Source organism: Pecten maximus, chromosome 11 (assembly GCF_902652985.1).
Source record: "Pecten maximus chromosome 11, xPecMax1.1, whole genome shotgun sequence".
Classification (NCBI taxonomy): domain Eukaryota; kingdom Metazoa; phylum Mollusca; class Bivalvia; order Pectinida; family Pectinidae; genus Pecten; species Pecten maximus.
Window position 1 is genome coordinate 32,933,787 of NC_047025.1, and position 18,606 is coordinate 32,952,392.

Sequence of the window (18,606 nt, forward strand, 5' to 3'; positions counted from 1 at the left end):
AGTATTTTGTTGAATATTAGTGTAAATGCCAACAAACATTAACTTAAAATACCAGGGAATAAAACTAGGTCATAATTTTGGATATTATTCTTGAAAGAAACAGATTCATAGTTTTTGCCAAAGGTTTCTATGGGTGGTGAACACTAAGTATAAAACAAGCCCTACAAAGACTACAAAGTCATTAATATAAATCTCTGCTCCTCCGGCTAAATATTTTCAAAGATTTCAAGGATTTTTTTGTATAAGAGTCAATTTTAGCCTGCCTCTCCAAGAACAGGCTTCTAGTGAGTGGAAATTACTATAGAGAAAAATGTGGTCTGTACACAGACATGTTTCAATTGAACATGTACAGGATATATGTGTGGTGAATTATCCTGTCAACTTCGGTCATTCCCTATAATTAAATGGTAGGACTACCTGATGTCACTGTGTAACCCTGTACCCTCACTCCTGTCACCTTCAGTCATTCCCTATAATTAAATGGTAGGACTACCTGATGTACCAATCACTGTGTAACCCTGTACCCTCACTACTGTCACCTTCTGTCATTCTCTATAATTAAATGGTAGGACTACCTGATGTCACTGTGTAACCCTGTACCCTCACTCCTGTCACCTTGAGTCATTCCCTATAATTAAATGGTAGGACTACCTGATGTACCAATCACTGTGTAACCCTGTACCCTCACTACTGTCACCTTCTGTCATTCTCTATAATTAAATGGTAGGACTACCTGATGTCACTGTGTAACCCTGTACCCTCACTCCTGTCACCTTCGGTCATTCCCTATAATTAAATGGTAGGACTACCTGATGTACCAATCACTGTGTAACCCTGTACCCTCACTACTGTCACCTTCTGTCATTCTCTATAATTAAATGGTAGGACTACCTGATGTCACTGTGTAACCCTGTACCCTCACTCCTGTCACCTTCAGTCATTCCCTATAATTAAATGGTAGGACTACCTGATGTACCAATCACTGTGTAACCCTGTACCCTCACTCCTGTCACCTTCAGTCATTCCCTATAATTAAATGGTAGGACTACCTGATGTACCAATCACTGTGTAACCCTGTACCCTCACTCCTGTCACCTTCGGTCATTCCCTATAATTAAATGGTAGGACTACCTGATGTACCAATCACTGTGTAACCCTGTACCCTCACTCCTGTCACCTTCAGTCATTCCCTATAATTAAATGGTAGGACTACCTGATGTACCAATCACTGTGTAACCCTGTACCCTCACTCCTGTCACCTTCAGTCATTCCCTATAATTAAATGGTAGGACTACCTGATGTACCAATCACTGTGTAACCCTGTACCCTCACTACTGTCACATTCGGTCATTCCCTATAATTAAATGGTAGGACTACCTGATGTACCAATCACTGTGTAACCCTGTACCCTCACTCCTGTCACCTTCGGTCATTCCCTATAATTAAATGGTAGGACTACCTGATGTACCAATCACTGTGTAACCCTGTACCCTCACTACTGTCACCTTCTGTCATTCTCTATAATTAAATGGTAGGACTACCTGATGTCACTGTGTAACCCTGTACCCTCACTCCTGTCACCTTCAGTCATTCCCTATAATTAAATGGTAGGACTACCTGATGTACCAATCACTGTGTAACCCTGTACCCTCACTACTGTCACCTTCTGTCATTCTCTATAATTAAATGGTAGGACTACCTGATGTCACTGTGTAACCCTGTACCCTCACTCCTGTCACCTTCAGTCATTCCCTATAATTAAATGGTAGGACTACCTGATGTACCAATCACTGTGTAACCCTGTACCCTCACTCCTGTCACCTTCGGTCATTCCCTATAATTAAATGGTAGGACTACCTGATGTACCAATCACTGTGTAACCCTGTACCCTCACTACTGTCACCTTCAGTCATTCCCTAATTAAATGGTAGGACTACCTGATGTACCAATCACTGTGTAACCCTGTACCCTCACTCCTGTCACCTTCAGTCATTCCCTATAATTAAATGGTAGGACTACCTGATGTACCAATCACTGTGTAACCCTGTACCCTCACTACTGTCACCTTCAGTCATTCCCTATAATTAAATGGTAGGACTACCTGATGTACCAATCACTGTGTAACCCTGTACCCTCACTACTGTCACCTTCAGTCATTCCCTAATTAAATGGTAGGACTACCTGATGTACCAATCACTGTGTAACCCTGTACCCTCACTCCTGTCACCTTCGGTCATTCCCTATAATTAAATGGTAGGACTACCTGATGTCACTGTGTAACCCTGTACCCTCACTCCTGTCACCTTCGGTCATTCCCTATAATTAAATGGTAGGACTACCTGATGTACCAATCACTGTGTAACCCTGTACCCTCACTCCTGTCACCTTCGGTCATTCCCTATAATTAAATGGTAGGACTACCTGATGTCACTGTGTAACCCTGTACCCTCACTCCTGTCACCTTCGGTCATTCCCTATAATTAAATGGTAGGACTACCTGATGTACCAATCATTGTGTAACCCTGTACCCTCACTCCTGTCACCTTCGGTCATTCCCTATAATTAAATGGTAGGACTACCTGATGTACCAATCACTGTGTAACCCTGTACCCTCACTCCTGTCACCTTCGGTCATTCCCTATAATTAAATGGTAGGACTACCTGATGTACCAATCACTGTGTAACCCTGTACCCTCACTCCCATCACCTTCGGTCATTCCCTATAATTAAATGGTAGGACTACCTGATGTACCAATCACTGTGTAACCCTGTACCCTCACTCCTGTCACCTTCGGTCATTCCCTATAATTAAATGGTAGGACTACCAGATGTCACTGTGTAACCCTGTACCCTCACTTCTGTCACCTTCAGTCATTCCCTATAATTAAATGGTAGGACTACCTGATGTACCAATCACTGTGTAACCCTGTACCCTCACTACTGTCACCTTCAGTCATTCCCTATAATTAAATGGTAGGACTACCAGATGTCACTGTGTAACCCTGTACCCTCACTTCTGTCACCTTCAGTCATTCCCTATAATTAAATGGTAGGACTACCTGATATACCAATCCCTATACTGTGTGACATTTCAATGAAGACAGGTGAGACGTGAAGATGGTAAACATTTGATGGCAACATCGTTTACCTAACAGATTATATTTGAAAGTTTAATAGAGAAAAACGATCTAAAAACTATTTTATTTCATAGAACATCTGAAGTCTTCTTTTTGATTTGACTGAGCTTCAGTGACATTGATTCTCCTATACTTTCTAGTTTTATTTACCTGAGAGAAAAGTAACTCACTATAACCATATTTACTTCAATTATCAATGTTTTTTTTTTGCAGATTAATGTGATCTTTCATGGAAATGAATGTAGTCAGGTATTTGGTGTCTAGATTAGGATGACAAATGGGCTTGTAAAATAGTACTGAAATAAATTCAGTCAACTGGGACTTGTCCGGGGCTGCAGCTTATCTCAAATCCTAATCTGTATGTAAAGGGAGGTAACTCCCTTAGTCTGGATTACCTGTGATGCAGCACAGACTCCAAAAGCCTTAAGTAGGACGTCCACGATTCTTTGTGATGTAAGAACATTTCCCCCAACAACAGCTGCATCCTCCGAAGGGTCAAGAATACTTCCGGGTGGTATGATCGCTTTGACAGGCTTTAGACAACCCTGTGTGGGTACAAACAAATCACATAATGTGTTAATTATAGCTGAATTACTCGCACTGATAAAAACACATGCAATCTAAGCTATTGTTTGAAAATAAAATTGTAGAATAACTAGAGATGTGTTTGTGAACCCTCTATGTCCACACTCCCTCTTTGATGGAAATAAAGATAAATGGATCTGTCTAATAAGTGAAAAGCATGTACAAAGTTGAAATAAATTCAAATTTGACTCTACAGCATCTATATTTGATCTCAAATTAAAAGCATACCATTATTATATCATGGTTATTGAGATAACTGTCTATGCCCAAAACTGGTAAGTGAAAAATATGTCAAAATTACAGAAAAAATGAATTTTCCATTTTCACAGCACAGTATTGGTGTTTGACCATCATATCATTAATGATAATGAGTGTGTAACAAACCCTACAGAACTTCTCAACTAAATATGTGGATGAAACAACAGATGAACCTGTCTCAGAGGCAGGGGAGTAAAATGCTATATTGTTGATAAATTTTCTGTTCATTGATGAGAGAACAATCCAGTTTTTTGTGTGATAGTTCCATAACATTAAAAAATACATTCAAGTCAATTCTTATAATTCAATCTAAAGTACATGATTCCTGTGGAAATCCAACTTCAATGATGAACTCTTCCCTTGTAGATAATATTTCGCCGCTGTATCTGGCAGTCAAAAGTAATGTTACAAATGAAAACATCATTTTTATTTTATGGGTTGATAACATGAATTTTTAAGCCAATCCAATGCAAAATGATTGTTACTAGCAAGATCAAATTATTAAAACATGTTTTAGAATACTAGAAAAGTGGGGCTTTATCCTCACCTCCCATCATATTTTAATACAAATACCTCCCATCCCTCCCACATAGATAATTTTGGAACAGCCCTTACATTAATTACATACATTACAAATCAACACGGTCATTATGACTACTTTACCTGATTTAAAGGTACATCATGACCAACCATGCATCTCAGACAGTAGATCAAGGCAGACAGGGTTACTGCCCTTGGAGCATTACAGTTGCCGTGAACTTCAAATGATGTGCCACTAAAATCGACCAGCCCTGTCCCCTTAAACAAGATAGGGGAAGATCTGATAAGTTTATCATCAAAATATTCAAGAACCACACCTGATTTATCTCTTTATCTATATCTGTTACAGAGCACAATGATTTTCTCTTGAACCAGTTTAAATATATAATGTACATACAAAACACCACACATGAAGTAATAATAAAAAGTTGCTGAATTGTATAGGACATAATCTTGTCACATGACTACTCAGGTAAATGAGAAGTCAACTACTTAAACCTGTGTCAAACGGTAATTACTGATCAGATCGGTTACTTAATATTTTTGTATGGCCTCAATCTCAAGACATTTGACATTTTTACAGATAGATGTCTAGTTAGCAAGTCTAAAGTCTTGGGTTTGGAGGAAATTCAGGCTTGAATTCCTTGTATATAAATAGCATAAGAATATATAGCAAAAGATTATACATTGTATTTTCAAACTGAAATAACAGATGACTAGCGTTTATTATGTATATCATAATCAATCTATCAAAATTAAACCTGAGAATATTTCATGATTTTCTGGAAGGTATAATAAGAAAAAGTTGCAGATGCAGACAAATAACCTTCTCTTTCAATTGACATCTTATTTACAGACCTTAGATTCATCTATCTCTACATCTAGAGAAATCTTTGACCCGTCATCCATAAATTCTTCAGCGGTCAGTCTTGTCTGTCCAGTCTTCCTTTTGGTTTTTCGTGCAATCTCACATAACATTTCCTGTACAGCTACCTCAGCATTGGCCTAGTAATAACAACCACAAAATAACTATGGTATTATCTCCCTTTCCTGTACAGCTACCTCAGCATTGGCCTAGTAATAACAACCACAAAATAACTAGGGTATTATCTCCCTTTCCTGTACAGCTACCTCAGCATTGGCCTAGTAATAACAACCACAAAATAACTAGGGTATTATCTCCCTTTCCTGTACAGCTACCTCAGCATTGGCCTAGTAATAACAACCACAAAATAACTATGGTATTATCTCCCTTTGTGTAAAAGTTTAGTATTAAAGTTTAGCAAGGGCTAGCTTATATAGATTAACCACTTTTAGCTTTCTATTTTGAAATTGATGATTCTGTCAAAAAATATTTTTGGGCAGGGACTTATTTGCAGATAAATACAGTACTGTATTTTTAGTTTAACCTGCAATCTGTTACCATTTTCGGCCCCCATCAGTTGTCAAGCTTATCACAGTACCAGTAGAGTTAAACGAAGTGAAGTAACTCTGGTACATCAGCATGATGTGGTACCTGTATATGTCCCATGTAGGCCTGTACCACATCTAGACCGTATTCATCTATCAGTTCATTGATGAGTCGGATACCCTGTAACAGACAATCATAACACTACTCATACATTGTACTTACTATATAATGAAGCATTCAGGCAGTTTTTTTCTTCAATTCTTTGAAAATGATGAAATGCAAATTTATTTGCAAATTCTTCCATCATGCTTTGAAATTCTAAATCAAAAACATTTGGGATAATTTTCTAACCCCCTTGAGCCATCTCTAGTATAATATACAGCTATGTACATAATGTAGAAACAATTACCTGAAAAAAGGAAAACACAAACAATCCCCAGCAGGAATGTGAAAGTCAATAACAGTTGATTGAAGGTAACCATACCAACAGATCCAATGTAGTAGTAATTTTAAGTTAGTAAGTGATTAGCGCTACATTTTCCATCCCACTAATCTGACCTTTTGGTTAGCTGCCACCTGGGCCTTGAGATCACTCAGGTTGTCATGGAGATTCCTGGTACCACTGCTGCCTGGATACCTGCTAGGCTCCATCAGGGCAGCTGTCACCTCTGTAGGAGACAAGAGACAGCATACAAGATGTTTTATATTTTACATGTAGTGGTCCTTTATACATTTAATTATATTGATAGGTAGAGTTGTCAATTAAAGTACAAAGTGTATATTATTTAAGCAAAACATACAATAGTTTTTATTAATGCTGAACACATGAAAACAAGATATCACCTGAAGGCAATGACTGCCTCTCATCCATTATCGTGATTTTGTATAAACACCACTTTTTACCTTCCTCCCTGAACACTCCTCCTTTAACCAGCATGAAGGATTTGAACACTGCTCCCTCCTCATGGATAGACTTGGAGTGTGGAGGCATGGAACCTGGAGTTATCCCTCCTATGTCTGCATGATGCCCACGGCTTGCCACAAAGAAAACAGGCTTGGACACTTTCTTATAGAATACCTGTAAGATATATATAACAATGTACACAAAGTCTCTTCATTATACTCTGTATTAAAGTGATGACATATAAGTCATTTGTCAGCTATGACAAAATTAAATTTCAAAATTCTATCTGATGATTACAAGTATGTGTAAGATATATAAATCATTCAATAATTATCATTCAAATTATTAAGTATGTTCATTTAATGAAATAATATTGTACTATTTAGATATAAATCAGAAACTTAAAAGATATATATAAAAAAATAACAAGATATCATATCATTAATTTTGATAGTCCAAGTTAAGATGGAGAAGTTTTACCGGTGTGATCACAGTCAGGTCCGGGAGGTGACTTCCCCCGGCCTGGGGGTGGTTAGACAGAATCACATCACCGTCACGTATACTGGATCCTAGCTGTCGAAGCTGTCAAAACAAATTAATGTGTAACCTATGGGATCACATGGTTCTCCCCTATATCTATATAACTTATATTACATACAATCGCCAACTAGAACTGTCGTCCAGAGGGCCAACTCATACCCCCCACCCCTCCACCGCCCCTCTAATGAAGATTTTCCAACAAAAACCTGTTTTTAGTGAAGGGTTACCACGGCAACCTAAATTTGTGGGGAAAAAACCTGCATGCATATGTACACATTATGAGTCCCTAACATTCCTGTGTATTTCACATGAAATTGGTTGATAGCTATATAGGATTTGTCCAAGTTGTCTTGACAAAGTTTTCCACAAGAATATGGGTATTGAAACCTGGTAACCATGGAAACTAAAAATTCTGTAGAGAAATATCATGCATGCACATTTGCACATGGTCCCTATCACTCCTGTGTAGTCTGACTTGAAGCAGTTCACAGGTTTATGAGGAGTTGACTGGACAAAATTCCCCCTCACTCAAAAAACAAAGTATAGTGACCTGGTTACCATGGTAACCACAAAATTACAACATGATATAGATTACGCACATCTTCAATGTATAAGGGTTATTGCCAAAACGTTTTGTTGAAATTCCCTCAGTAGTTCAGGAGGAGTAGCCGGTACATCGTTGTGTCTACAGACGGACAGACGGACAGATGGCCAGACGACGGACGAATAACCTGATTCCAGTATACCCCCCGGAACGAAGTTAGGGCGGGTATTATAAGTAAACACCCAACAGACATGTACTGTACAGTCTCCTGTCCATATATACAGGTATGTGTGGGGCTTTACTTACCTGTACTGTACAGTCTCCTGTCCAGGTGTACAGGTATGTGTGGGGTGTTACTTACCTGTACTGTACAGTCTCCTGTCCAGGTGTACAGGTATATGTGGGGTGTTACTTACCTGTACTGTACAGTCTCCTGTCCAGATGTACAGGTATGTGTGGGGCGTTACTTACCTGTACTGTACAGTCTCCTGTCTAGATGTACAGGTATGTGTGGGGTGTTACTTACCTGAACTGTACAGTCTCCTGTCCAGATGTACAGGTATGTGTGGTGTGTTACTTACCTGTACTGTACAGTCTCCTGTCCAGATGTACAGGTATGTGTGGGGTGTTACTTACCTGTACTGTACAGTCTGCTGTCCAGATGTACAGGTATGTGTGGGGTGTAACTTACCTTACTGTACAGTCTCCTGTCCAGATGTACAGGTATGTGTGGGGTGTAACTTACCTGTACTGTACAGTCTCCTGTCCAGGTGTTCAGGTATGTGTGGTGTGTTATTTACCTGTACTGTACAGGTATGTGTGGGGTGTTACTTACCTGTACTGTACAGGTATGTGTGGGGTGTTACTCAATACCTGGTACTGTACAGGTATGTGTGAGGTGTTACTTACCTGTACTGTACAGGTATGTGTGGGGTGTTACTTACCTGTACTGTACAGGTATGTGTGGGGTGTTACTCAATACCTGGTACTGTACAGGTATGTGTGAGGTGTTACTTACCTGTACTGTACAGGTATGTGTGGGGTGTTACTTACCTGGTACTGTACAGTCTCTTGCATAGCACCCAGATGTACAGGTATGTGTGGGGCATTGGCTACCAGTCCCCCATCAGGACCAAACATGGCACATGAGAAGTCTAGTCGCTCCTGAAGGCAGACAATTTGTTTTGTCTATTTCTGATTATTGTCATTTATTATGCACAACATCTGATTGATGACATTTTTATTTTTATGGAATTCTAGAAAAAAAGTGATATCTTCCTATTTTCAATGAATCTTCAATGTTTTAATTAAAACAGGAAAATAATTCTGGCACTTTGTCCATAGATTACAGGCCCATTGTGTCTCTTTTTAATGGAGAAATATAACCTTCTTATAAGATTCTCAGATACTTATTAGTCTGACAGAACCTATAGGTATCGCTTACCTTGATATTAGTGGAGATGGATGTTCTCTGCAGTACCCTGAATAAAACATGTATGTACTCACTGACATATAACATACTGACAAATACATGACAACAAGATGTAAGTAATTCAAAAGACACAAAATACTGACAAATATATCATACAAGATGTAAGTAATTCAAACGATACAAAATATTGACATATACATCATTACAAGATATAACAGTGTAAAGGGGTGTATAGCCAACGCCGGTGAGTATATAAGTGGCTGGAGTCCTGGGTTCCTGGGTCCCTGAGCTGGATATCCGGAGATATGCAGGGTGATTGAAGTAAGGTATAATGTAAAGTAGGAAGACTCAATCACAACAGTCAAAGGAGACCTCAATGGTTCATTTTTATTGGTCTACCGGTTTCGCCTTTTTCAGGCTTCATCAGGACACAAATTACAATTTAGGAGCCTAAAAATTGTAATTTGTGTCCTGATGAAGCCTGAAAAAGGCGAAACCGGTAGACCAATAAAAATGAACCATTGAGGTCTCCTTCGACTTTTGTGATTGACTCTTCCTACTTTACAAGATGTAGTTAATTCAGATTATCTACAAATTTTATAACTGAGAACGTCTGGGTTTTTCTTAAATCACTTTATTACCTGGTATATTAAAATGAAAATGGATGATTTAAAAGTTGAAAAAAAAACATAAAATGTCTAACCATAAATTTTACAATGAAACATGATTAAATACAATTGTTTTCAAGTTAACAGTCAAATACTGTAACATTTCCTATGACAATACACAAATATTAGTTTACCCAATGAGATTTGTAGACATGCATCCCAATTGCTAAGCAATATTACACAAAATACAGGACCAGCATATGTAGCTGACAATGTTCTTGGCATATTTTCTACGATATGTTGGGGTATACAATAGTTTTATAGAGAATAATTTACCGTCCCATTTGCTCAGCGATACTCATGAATCTGTTGGAGAAGATAGACAGCTGAATAGCATCAAGTTCTGGACCTATTTCCTGTAGCTTTCCACTTCCAATCTACATCGTAATAAACAGACGGTTTGGTAACATTATGTTTTTAATGATTAACTGTTTTATCCTACACTAATATCAGCCACTTTCAAAATAGATATAATTTTATCTAAAAAGAATTTTTTCTGGGATGTTATTAAACCATTATATATAACATAGAAAGTTTGGCAGTTAAATTACTTAAATTAACCTGTAATGTAAACATTGTTTTCAATCAATATTTAACATATATGTATCTGTAGCACTATACTGTGTAGCTAATTGATCTTCAGACTCAAAAAACAACCTACCTTCATTTTGATATCCCCATGTTCTGTTATTGATGCAGTGCAAGCTGGTTCCACCAAAATAGTACTACAAAATAAATGTATAGTTTACTTTAAAGATTTATACAACCTGGGCTCCGACATCATAACTTAAGTATCCATGCAATAGTTTGATTTTATTACCAACCTATAATATAGTTATTTCTTTGTGATAGATTCTCTACCAACAATCCTAACATGAAATCCACGTTAATCCCAGCTTGACAATCCATACACTACACACTTACCAACTTTATCAAGAACATTGTTATGTACTATACTACTGACAGTTTCACATTAAGTCTATAGGTATAAAATGAATGTACCAACCTTGTGTATATAAGTTTTCAATAAAATTACATGAGAGAGAGAGAATCTGTCAAACTAAATGAAAAGAGAAATTAAAACCAATTCCTCACAATATACTATTTCAGGAGTGAACTGCCCTTATTTGGTACAAACAACACACAATGTAGCTAAGATACGAGATGGTCCTAAGATGTTTGTATGATATATGTAGTCTCTGAAAAAGAAAAACTTTTTTCCACACAATATTAGAGGTTTCATGGACTGTAACTTCACACAAACCTGTTTCCATTCATAATGATAGCAGGCCCTTCGATCACATGACCCTTCCCAAGATCCTCCAGTAGGTAGACATTCGTGTTGTAATGTCCATCCTCGAAATAACAGCTGGTGACCTAAAACAAGAAATGAGCCCGAATTATAGGCAGTGGATATACAGGTAATAGCTAGGACACATACAGACATGTGGTCCGGACTAGAGACAAAGTGACAGGACATACCCGGTAAGCCTGAGTTATAGGCAGTGGATATACAGGTAATAGCTAGGACACATACAGACATGTGGTCCGGACTAGAGACAAAGTGACAGGACATACCCGGTAAGCCTGAGTTATAGGCAGTGGATATACAGGTAATAGCTAGGACACATACAGACATGTGGTCCGGACTAGAGACAAAGTGACAGGACATACCCGGTAAGCCTGAGTTATAGGCAGTGGATATACAGGTAATAGCTAGGACACATACCGACATGTGGTCCGGACTAGAGACAAAGTGACAGGACATACCCGGTAAGCCTGAGTTATAGGCAGTGGATATACAGGTAATAGCTAGGACACATACCGACATGTGGTCCGGACTAGAGACAAAGTGACAGGACATACCCGGTAAGCCTGAATTATAGACAGTGGATATACAGGTAATAGCTAGGACACATACCGACATGTGGTCCGGACTAGAGACAAAGTGACAGGACATAAGCCCGAGTTATAGGCAGTGGATATACAGGTAATAGCTAGGACACATACCGACATGTGGTCCGGACTAGAGACAAAGTGACAGGACATAAGCCCGAGTTATAGGCAGTGGATATACAGGTAATAGCTAGGACACATACCGACATGTGGTCCGGACTAGAGACAAAGTGACAGGACATACCCGGTAAGCCTGAGTTATAGACAGTGGATATACAGGTAATAGCTAGGACACATACCGACATGTGGTCCGGACTAGAGACAAAGTGACAGGACATACCCGGTAAGCCTGAATTATAGACAGTGGATATACAGGTAATAGCTAGGACACATACAGACATGTGGTCCGGACTAGAGACAAAGTGACAGGACATAAGCCCGAGTTATAGGCAGTGGATATACAGGTAATAGCTAGGACACATACCGACATGTGGTCCTGACTAGAGACAAAGTGACAGGATATAAGCCCGAGTTATAGGCAGTGGTAATTCACATTCAAAATTATTTAGAGGAATTCAATTTTGAGGTGCATAAATTGACAATTGCTGGAATCTGTTACTTGTATACACATGTATACGTAGTTGCATGTAATCTGCTTGGCTGAGGAAGAAGCTAATTAATGGACACATGCATACTCACATGTTTATTATTTGGTTACCCTGTCTGGACTAATTCACAGACTGTTCCCTAATTAAGATCATTTTGAAACACTAGATAACATTTTATGCCTAATGTACATGTACCTTTTCCACCCTTGGAGGTTCTGTCACCTCCGCTGTCGATTCCTCTAAGCTGACAAATGATTTACCGACACCACGTATCCTTATGTCGTCAACAAGAATTGGTCGGTCAGGTATTGTGAAACCAAATTCTGTCTGATACCTGTTACAAAGATATGATAAATGTTCAACCTTTAGCATCCGGTAAGACAATTTGTCATATAAACATAGTCACACATTTTGTCATTCCCACAATTTGTGATGACAAATAACTAGCTATATTACCAAATGTATTGCTCATCTATATAAATATTTGTACATTATTTGTGTGCTTCATTCATATCCACATAATACACTACCTTGTAGCAAATTCAAACTTGATTACCTTGTATATTAGCTTCAAATGATCCCTAAACTCACTATATACCTTATACATGTACATACAAAGTTATTACACTTGATCGTACTTAGTGTCATTTATTTCTCGGATCATTCACAGATTTTACCTGTTCAAAATTTCTCTATCACCCTGTAGGATGTGATTTGTCTGTCACCCTGTAGGATGTGATTTATCTATCACTCTGTAGTATGTGATTTGTCTATCACCCTGTAGTATGTGATTTCTCTATCACCCTGTAGGATGTGATTTGTCTATCACCCTGTAGTATATGATTTGTCTATCACCCTGTAGTATGTGATTTCTCTATCACCCTGTAGGATGTGATTTGTCTATCACCCTGTAGTATATGATTTGTCTGTCACCCTGTAGTATGTGATTTGTCTATCACCCTGTAAGATGTGATTTGTCTATCACCCTGTAGGATGTGATTTGTCTATCACCCTGTAGTATATGATTTGTCTGTCACCCTGTAGTATGTGATTTGTCTATCACCCTGTAGTATGTGATTTGTCTATCACCCTGTAGTATGTGATTTGTCTATCACCCTGTAGGATGTGATTTGTCTATCACCCTGTAGGATGTGATTTGTCTGTCACCCTGTAGGATGTGATTTCTCTATCACCCTGTAGTATGTGATTTGTCTGTCACCCTGTAGTATGTGATTTATCTATCACCCTGTAGGATGTGATTTGTCTATCACCCTGTAGGATGTGATTTCTCTATCACCCTGTAGGATGTGATTTGTCTATCACCCTGTAGGATGTGATTTGTCTATCACCCTGTAGGATATGATTTGTCTATCACCCTGTAGGATGTGATTTGTCTATCACCCTGTAGGATGTGATTTGTCTACCACCCTGTAGGATGTGATTTCTCTATCACCCTGTAGGATGTGATTTGTCTATCACACTGTAGGATGTGATTTCTCTATCACCCTGTAGGATGTGATTTGTCTATCACCCTGTAGGATGTGATTTCTCTATCACCCTATTGTATATGATTTGACTATCACCCTGTAGGATGTGATTTGTCTGTCACCATGTAGGATGTGATTTGTCTATCACCCTGTAGGATGTGATTTCTCTATCACCCTGTAGTATGTGATTTGTCTATCACCCTGTAGGATGTGATTTGTCTATCACCCTGTAGGATGTGATCTGTCTATCACCCTGTAGTATGTGATTTGTCTATCACCCTGTAGTATGTGATTTGTCTATCACCCTGTAGTATGTGATTTCTCTATCACCCTGTAGGATGTGATTTCTCTATCACCCTGTAGGATGTGATTTCTTTATCACCCTGTAGGATGTGATTTGTCTATCACCCTGTATGATGTGATTTCTCTATCACCCTGTACGATGTGATTTCTCTATCACCCTGTAGTATGTGATTTGTCTATCACCCTGTAGGATGTGATTTGTCTATCACCCTGTAGGATGTGATTTGTCTATCACCCTGTAGGATGTGATTTCTCTATCACCCTGTAGTATGTGATTTCTCTATCACCCTGTAGGATGTGATTTCTCTATCACCCTGTAGGATGTGATTTCTCTATCACCCTGTATGATGTGATTTCTCTATCACCCTGTAGGATGTGGTTTCTCTATCACCCTGTAGTATGTGATTTGTCTATCACCCTGTAGGATGTGATTTGTCTATCACCCTGTAGGATGTGATTTGTCTATCACCCTGTAGGATGTGATTTGTCTATCACCCTGTAGTATGTGATTTGTCTATCACCCTGTAGAATGTGATTTCTCTATCACTCTGTAGGATGTGATTTCTCTATCACTCTGTAGGATGCGATTTCTCTATCACTCTGTAGGATGTGATTTCTCTATCACCCTGTAGGATGTGATTTCTCTATCACCCTGTAGGATGTGATTTGTCTATCACCCTGTAGTATGTGATTTGTCTGTCACCCTGTAGGATGTGATTTCTCTATCACCCTGTAGGATGTAATTTGTCTATCACCCTGTAGTATGTGATTTCTCTATCACCCTGTAGATTGTGATTTCTCTATCACCCTGTAGTATGTGATTTGTCTATCACCCTGTAGGATGTGATTTCTCTATCACTCTGTAGGATGTGATTTGTCTATCACCCTGTAGTATGTGATTTGTCTATCACCCTGTAGGATGTGATTTCTCTATCACCCTGTAGGATGTGATTTCTCTATTACCCTATTGTATATGATTTGACTATCACCCTGTAGGATGTGATTTGTCTGTCACCATGTAGGATGTGATTTGTCTATCACCCTGTAGTATGTGATTTCTCTATCACCCTGTAGAATGTGATTTCTCTATCACCCTGTAGTATGTGATTTCTCTATCACCCTGTAGGATGTAATTTGTCTATCACCCTGTAGTATGTGATTTCTCTATCACCCTGTAGAATGTGATTTCTCTATCACCCTGTAGTATGTGATTTCTCTATCACCCTGTAGGATGTGATTTCTCTATCACCCTGTAGGATGTGATTTCTCTATCACTCTGTAGGATGTGATTTCTCTATCACCCTGTAGTATGTTATTTGTTTATCACCCTGTAGGATGTGATTTCTCTATCACTCTGTAGGATGTGATTTCTCTATCACCCTGTAGTATGTGATTTGTCTATCACTCTGTAGGATGTGATTTCTCTATCACCCTGTAGGATGTGATTTCTCTATCACCCTGTAGGATGTGATTTCTCTATCACCCTGTAGGATGTGATTTCTCTATCACCATGTAGTATGTGATTTCTCTATCACCCTGTAGGATGTGATTTGTCTATCACCCTGTAGTATGTGATTTCTCTATCACCATGTAGTATGTGATTTGTCTATCACCCTGTAGGATGTGATTTGTCTATCACCCTGTAGGATGTGATTTGTCTATCACCCTGTAGTATGTGATTTCTCTATCACCCTGTAGGATGTGATTTGTCTATCACCCTGTAGGATGTGATTTGTCTATCACCCTGTAGTATATGATTTGTCTATCACCCTGTAGGATGTGATTTGTCTATCACCCTGTAGTATGTGATTTCTCTATCACCCTGTTGGATGTGATTTCTCTATTACCCTGTAGTATATGATTTGTCTATCACCCTGTAGGATGTGATTTGTCTATTACCCTGTAGTATATGATTTGTCTATCACCCTGTAGGATGTGATTTGTCTATCACCCTGTAGTATGTGTTTTGTCTATCACCCTGTAGTATATGATTTGTCTATCACCCTGTAGGATGTGATGTGTCTATCACCCTTTAGGATGTGATTTGTCTATCACCCTGTAGTATGTGATTTCTCTATCACCCTAGGATGTGATTTCTCTATCACCCTGTGGGATGTGATTTCTCTATCACCCTGTTGGATGTGATTTCTCTATCACCCTGTAGGATGTGATTTCTCTATCACCCTGTAGTATGTGATTTGTCTATTACCCTGTAGTATGTGATTTCTCTATCACCATGTAGTATGTGATTTCTCTATCACCCTGTAGGATGTGATTTGTCTGTCACCCTGTAGGATGTGATTTCTCTGTCATCCTGTAGGATGTGATTTGTCTATCACCCTGTAGTATGTGATTTGTCTATCACCATGTAGGATGTGATTTGTCTATCACCCTGTAGGATGTGATTTGTCTATCACCCTGTAGTATGTGATTTGTCTGTCACCCTGTAGGATGTGATTTGTCTATCACCCTGTAGGATGTGATTTTTCTATCACCCTGTAGTATGTGATTTGTCTATCACCCTGTAGTATGTGATTTGTCTATCACCCTGTAGGATGTGATTTCTCTATCACCCTGTAGGATGTGATTTCTCTATCACCCTGTAGGATGTGATTTCTCTATCACCCGGTAGGATGTGATTTGTCTTATCACCCTGTAGGATGTGATTTGTCTATCACCCTGTATGATGTGATTTGTCTATCACCCTGTATGATGTGATTTGTCTATCACCCTGTATGATGTGATTTGTCTATCACCCTGTAGTATGTGATTTGTCTATCACCCTGTAGTATGTGATTTGTCTATTACCCTGTAGTATGTGATTTCTCTATCACCCTGTAGGATGTGATTTCTCTATCACCCTGTAGTATATGATTTGTCTATCACCCTGTAGGATGTGATTTGTCTATCACCCTGTAGGATGTGAGTTGTCTGTCACGCTGTAGTATGTGATTTGTCTATCACCCTCTAGGGTATGACAGAAAGCATGTGCTAAAAATAATGCAATGACACCACAGAAACAATACAATCATGCCACAGAAACAATACAGTTACGTCATGTCAACATTAACAGTGTATTGCATTAAAACATACTTTTCAAAATAATATTTCAAATATTTTAAAAACTGGACAGAACCCTAAGCAGAGCCTCGGCTAAGACAACAAACAATATTTCTCCTCTGGTCGGAAATTTCTGTCATACCTTCAAGGTAGTGGAAGATTCTATTAAAAATTATATGACATGTTGAAGTAGTTGTTGTTTTTATTTGTTCCAGTCTTGTGCAGAGGATAATTATTATTATTTTGTCCAGTCAGCTCCTCATAAACCTGTGAACTGCTTAAGTCAAACTACACAGAAGTTATAGGGACCATGTGTTAATATGCATGCATGATATTTCTCAACAGAATTTTTGGTTTCCATGGTTACCAGATTTCAATACCCATATTCTTGTGGATTTCAATACCCATATTCTTGTGGATTTCAATACCCATATTCTTGTGGAAAAATTTGTCAAGACAACTCGGACAACTCCTATATAGCTATCAAGCGATTTCATTTGAAATACACAGGAATGTTAGGGACTCATAATGTATACATATGCATGCAGGTTTTTCCCCCACAAATTAAGGTTGCTGTGGTTACCTGTTCACTAAAAACAGGTTTTTGTTGGGAAATCTTCACCAGAGGGGCAGTGACAGGGTGGGGGGTATGAGTTGGCCCTCTGGACGACAGTTCTAGTTTTTGTGTGGTTCAGTAATAGTCAGAATTAGTTCTCCGCCATTTTGTATGCATGAATTGTTATATGATATATATGTATCTTGGAATCCTATATGCTATGTAGCATTTGGAAATAAATTGAATTGAATTGAATTATGATATACCTTTCCTGAAATGCTGCACGGAAATCACCATATTTACAAGTCTCAGGTCCAGGAGGATAGCCCTCTGAGGAAATCATCAGAGCGCAGTCTGTCCGATCGTACCGCATGTGTAGGAAGGGGTGTGTCTCTACCTGTGAGCTGATAACACAGTGAGAGTATAGATGATGACGAGACCAATTATACATCAATTACAGTTAAATATAATGCTTCATACAGTAGTTGTATATTTCCAGAAACTTTAAACAGTAACAAGAGATCCCAGAGGGATCTTGGCGCCCACCATTGAATGATCTTCATAGGTTCCATGTCAGATTGATCTTTTCTCTACTTTTCCCTTCATTTTACTAATCTGTGCAAATTGAGACATCCATCCAGTACTTTTCAAACAAGGGAATCCTAGCTATATAAGAA

The 18,606-nt window shown here is 38.7% G+C and overlaps 1 protein-coding gene across 1 annotated transcript in view; it reads right to left on the reverse strand.

The window, feature by feature from the left end:
• The window catches only part of LOC117337557 (5-oxoprolinase-like), a 93,732-nt gene that overhangs the window by 61,022 nt on the left and 14,104 nt on the right, over positions 1–18,606 (reverse strand). Inside the window, exons 17-30 of the mRNA XM_033898588.1 lie at positions 18,196–18,333; positions 12,719–12,857; positions 11,284–11,396; positions 10,681–10,744; positions 10,296–10,396; positions 9,364–9,400; positions 8,973–9,083; positions 7,316–7,417; positions 6,835–7,009; positions 6,490–6,599; positions 6,037–6,111; positions 5,379–5,525; positions 4,644–4,778; positions 3,533–3,682 (exon numbers count right to left, since the gene is read on the reverse strand). Of these exons, the coding sequence (XP_033754479.1) occupies positions 3,533–3,682; positions 4,644–4,778; positions 5,379–5,525; positions 6,037–6,111; positions 6,490–6,599; positions 6,835–7,009; positions 7,316–7,417; positions 8,973–9,083; positions 9,364–9,400; positions 10,296–10,396; positions 10,681–10,744; positions 11,284–11,396; positions 12,719–12,857; positions 18,196–18,333 (1,597 nt within the window). The remainder of the gene's footprint in view (positions 1–3,532; positions 3,683–4,643; positions 4,779–5,378; positions 5,526–6,036; positions 6,112–6,489; positions 6,600–6,834; positions 7,010–7,315; positions 7,418–8,972; positions 9,084–9,363; positions 9,401–10,295; positions 10,397–10,680; positions 10,745–11,283; positions 11,397–12,718; positions 12,858–18,195; positions 18,334–18,606) is intronic.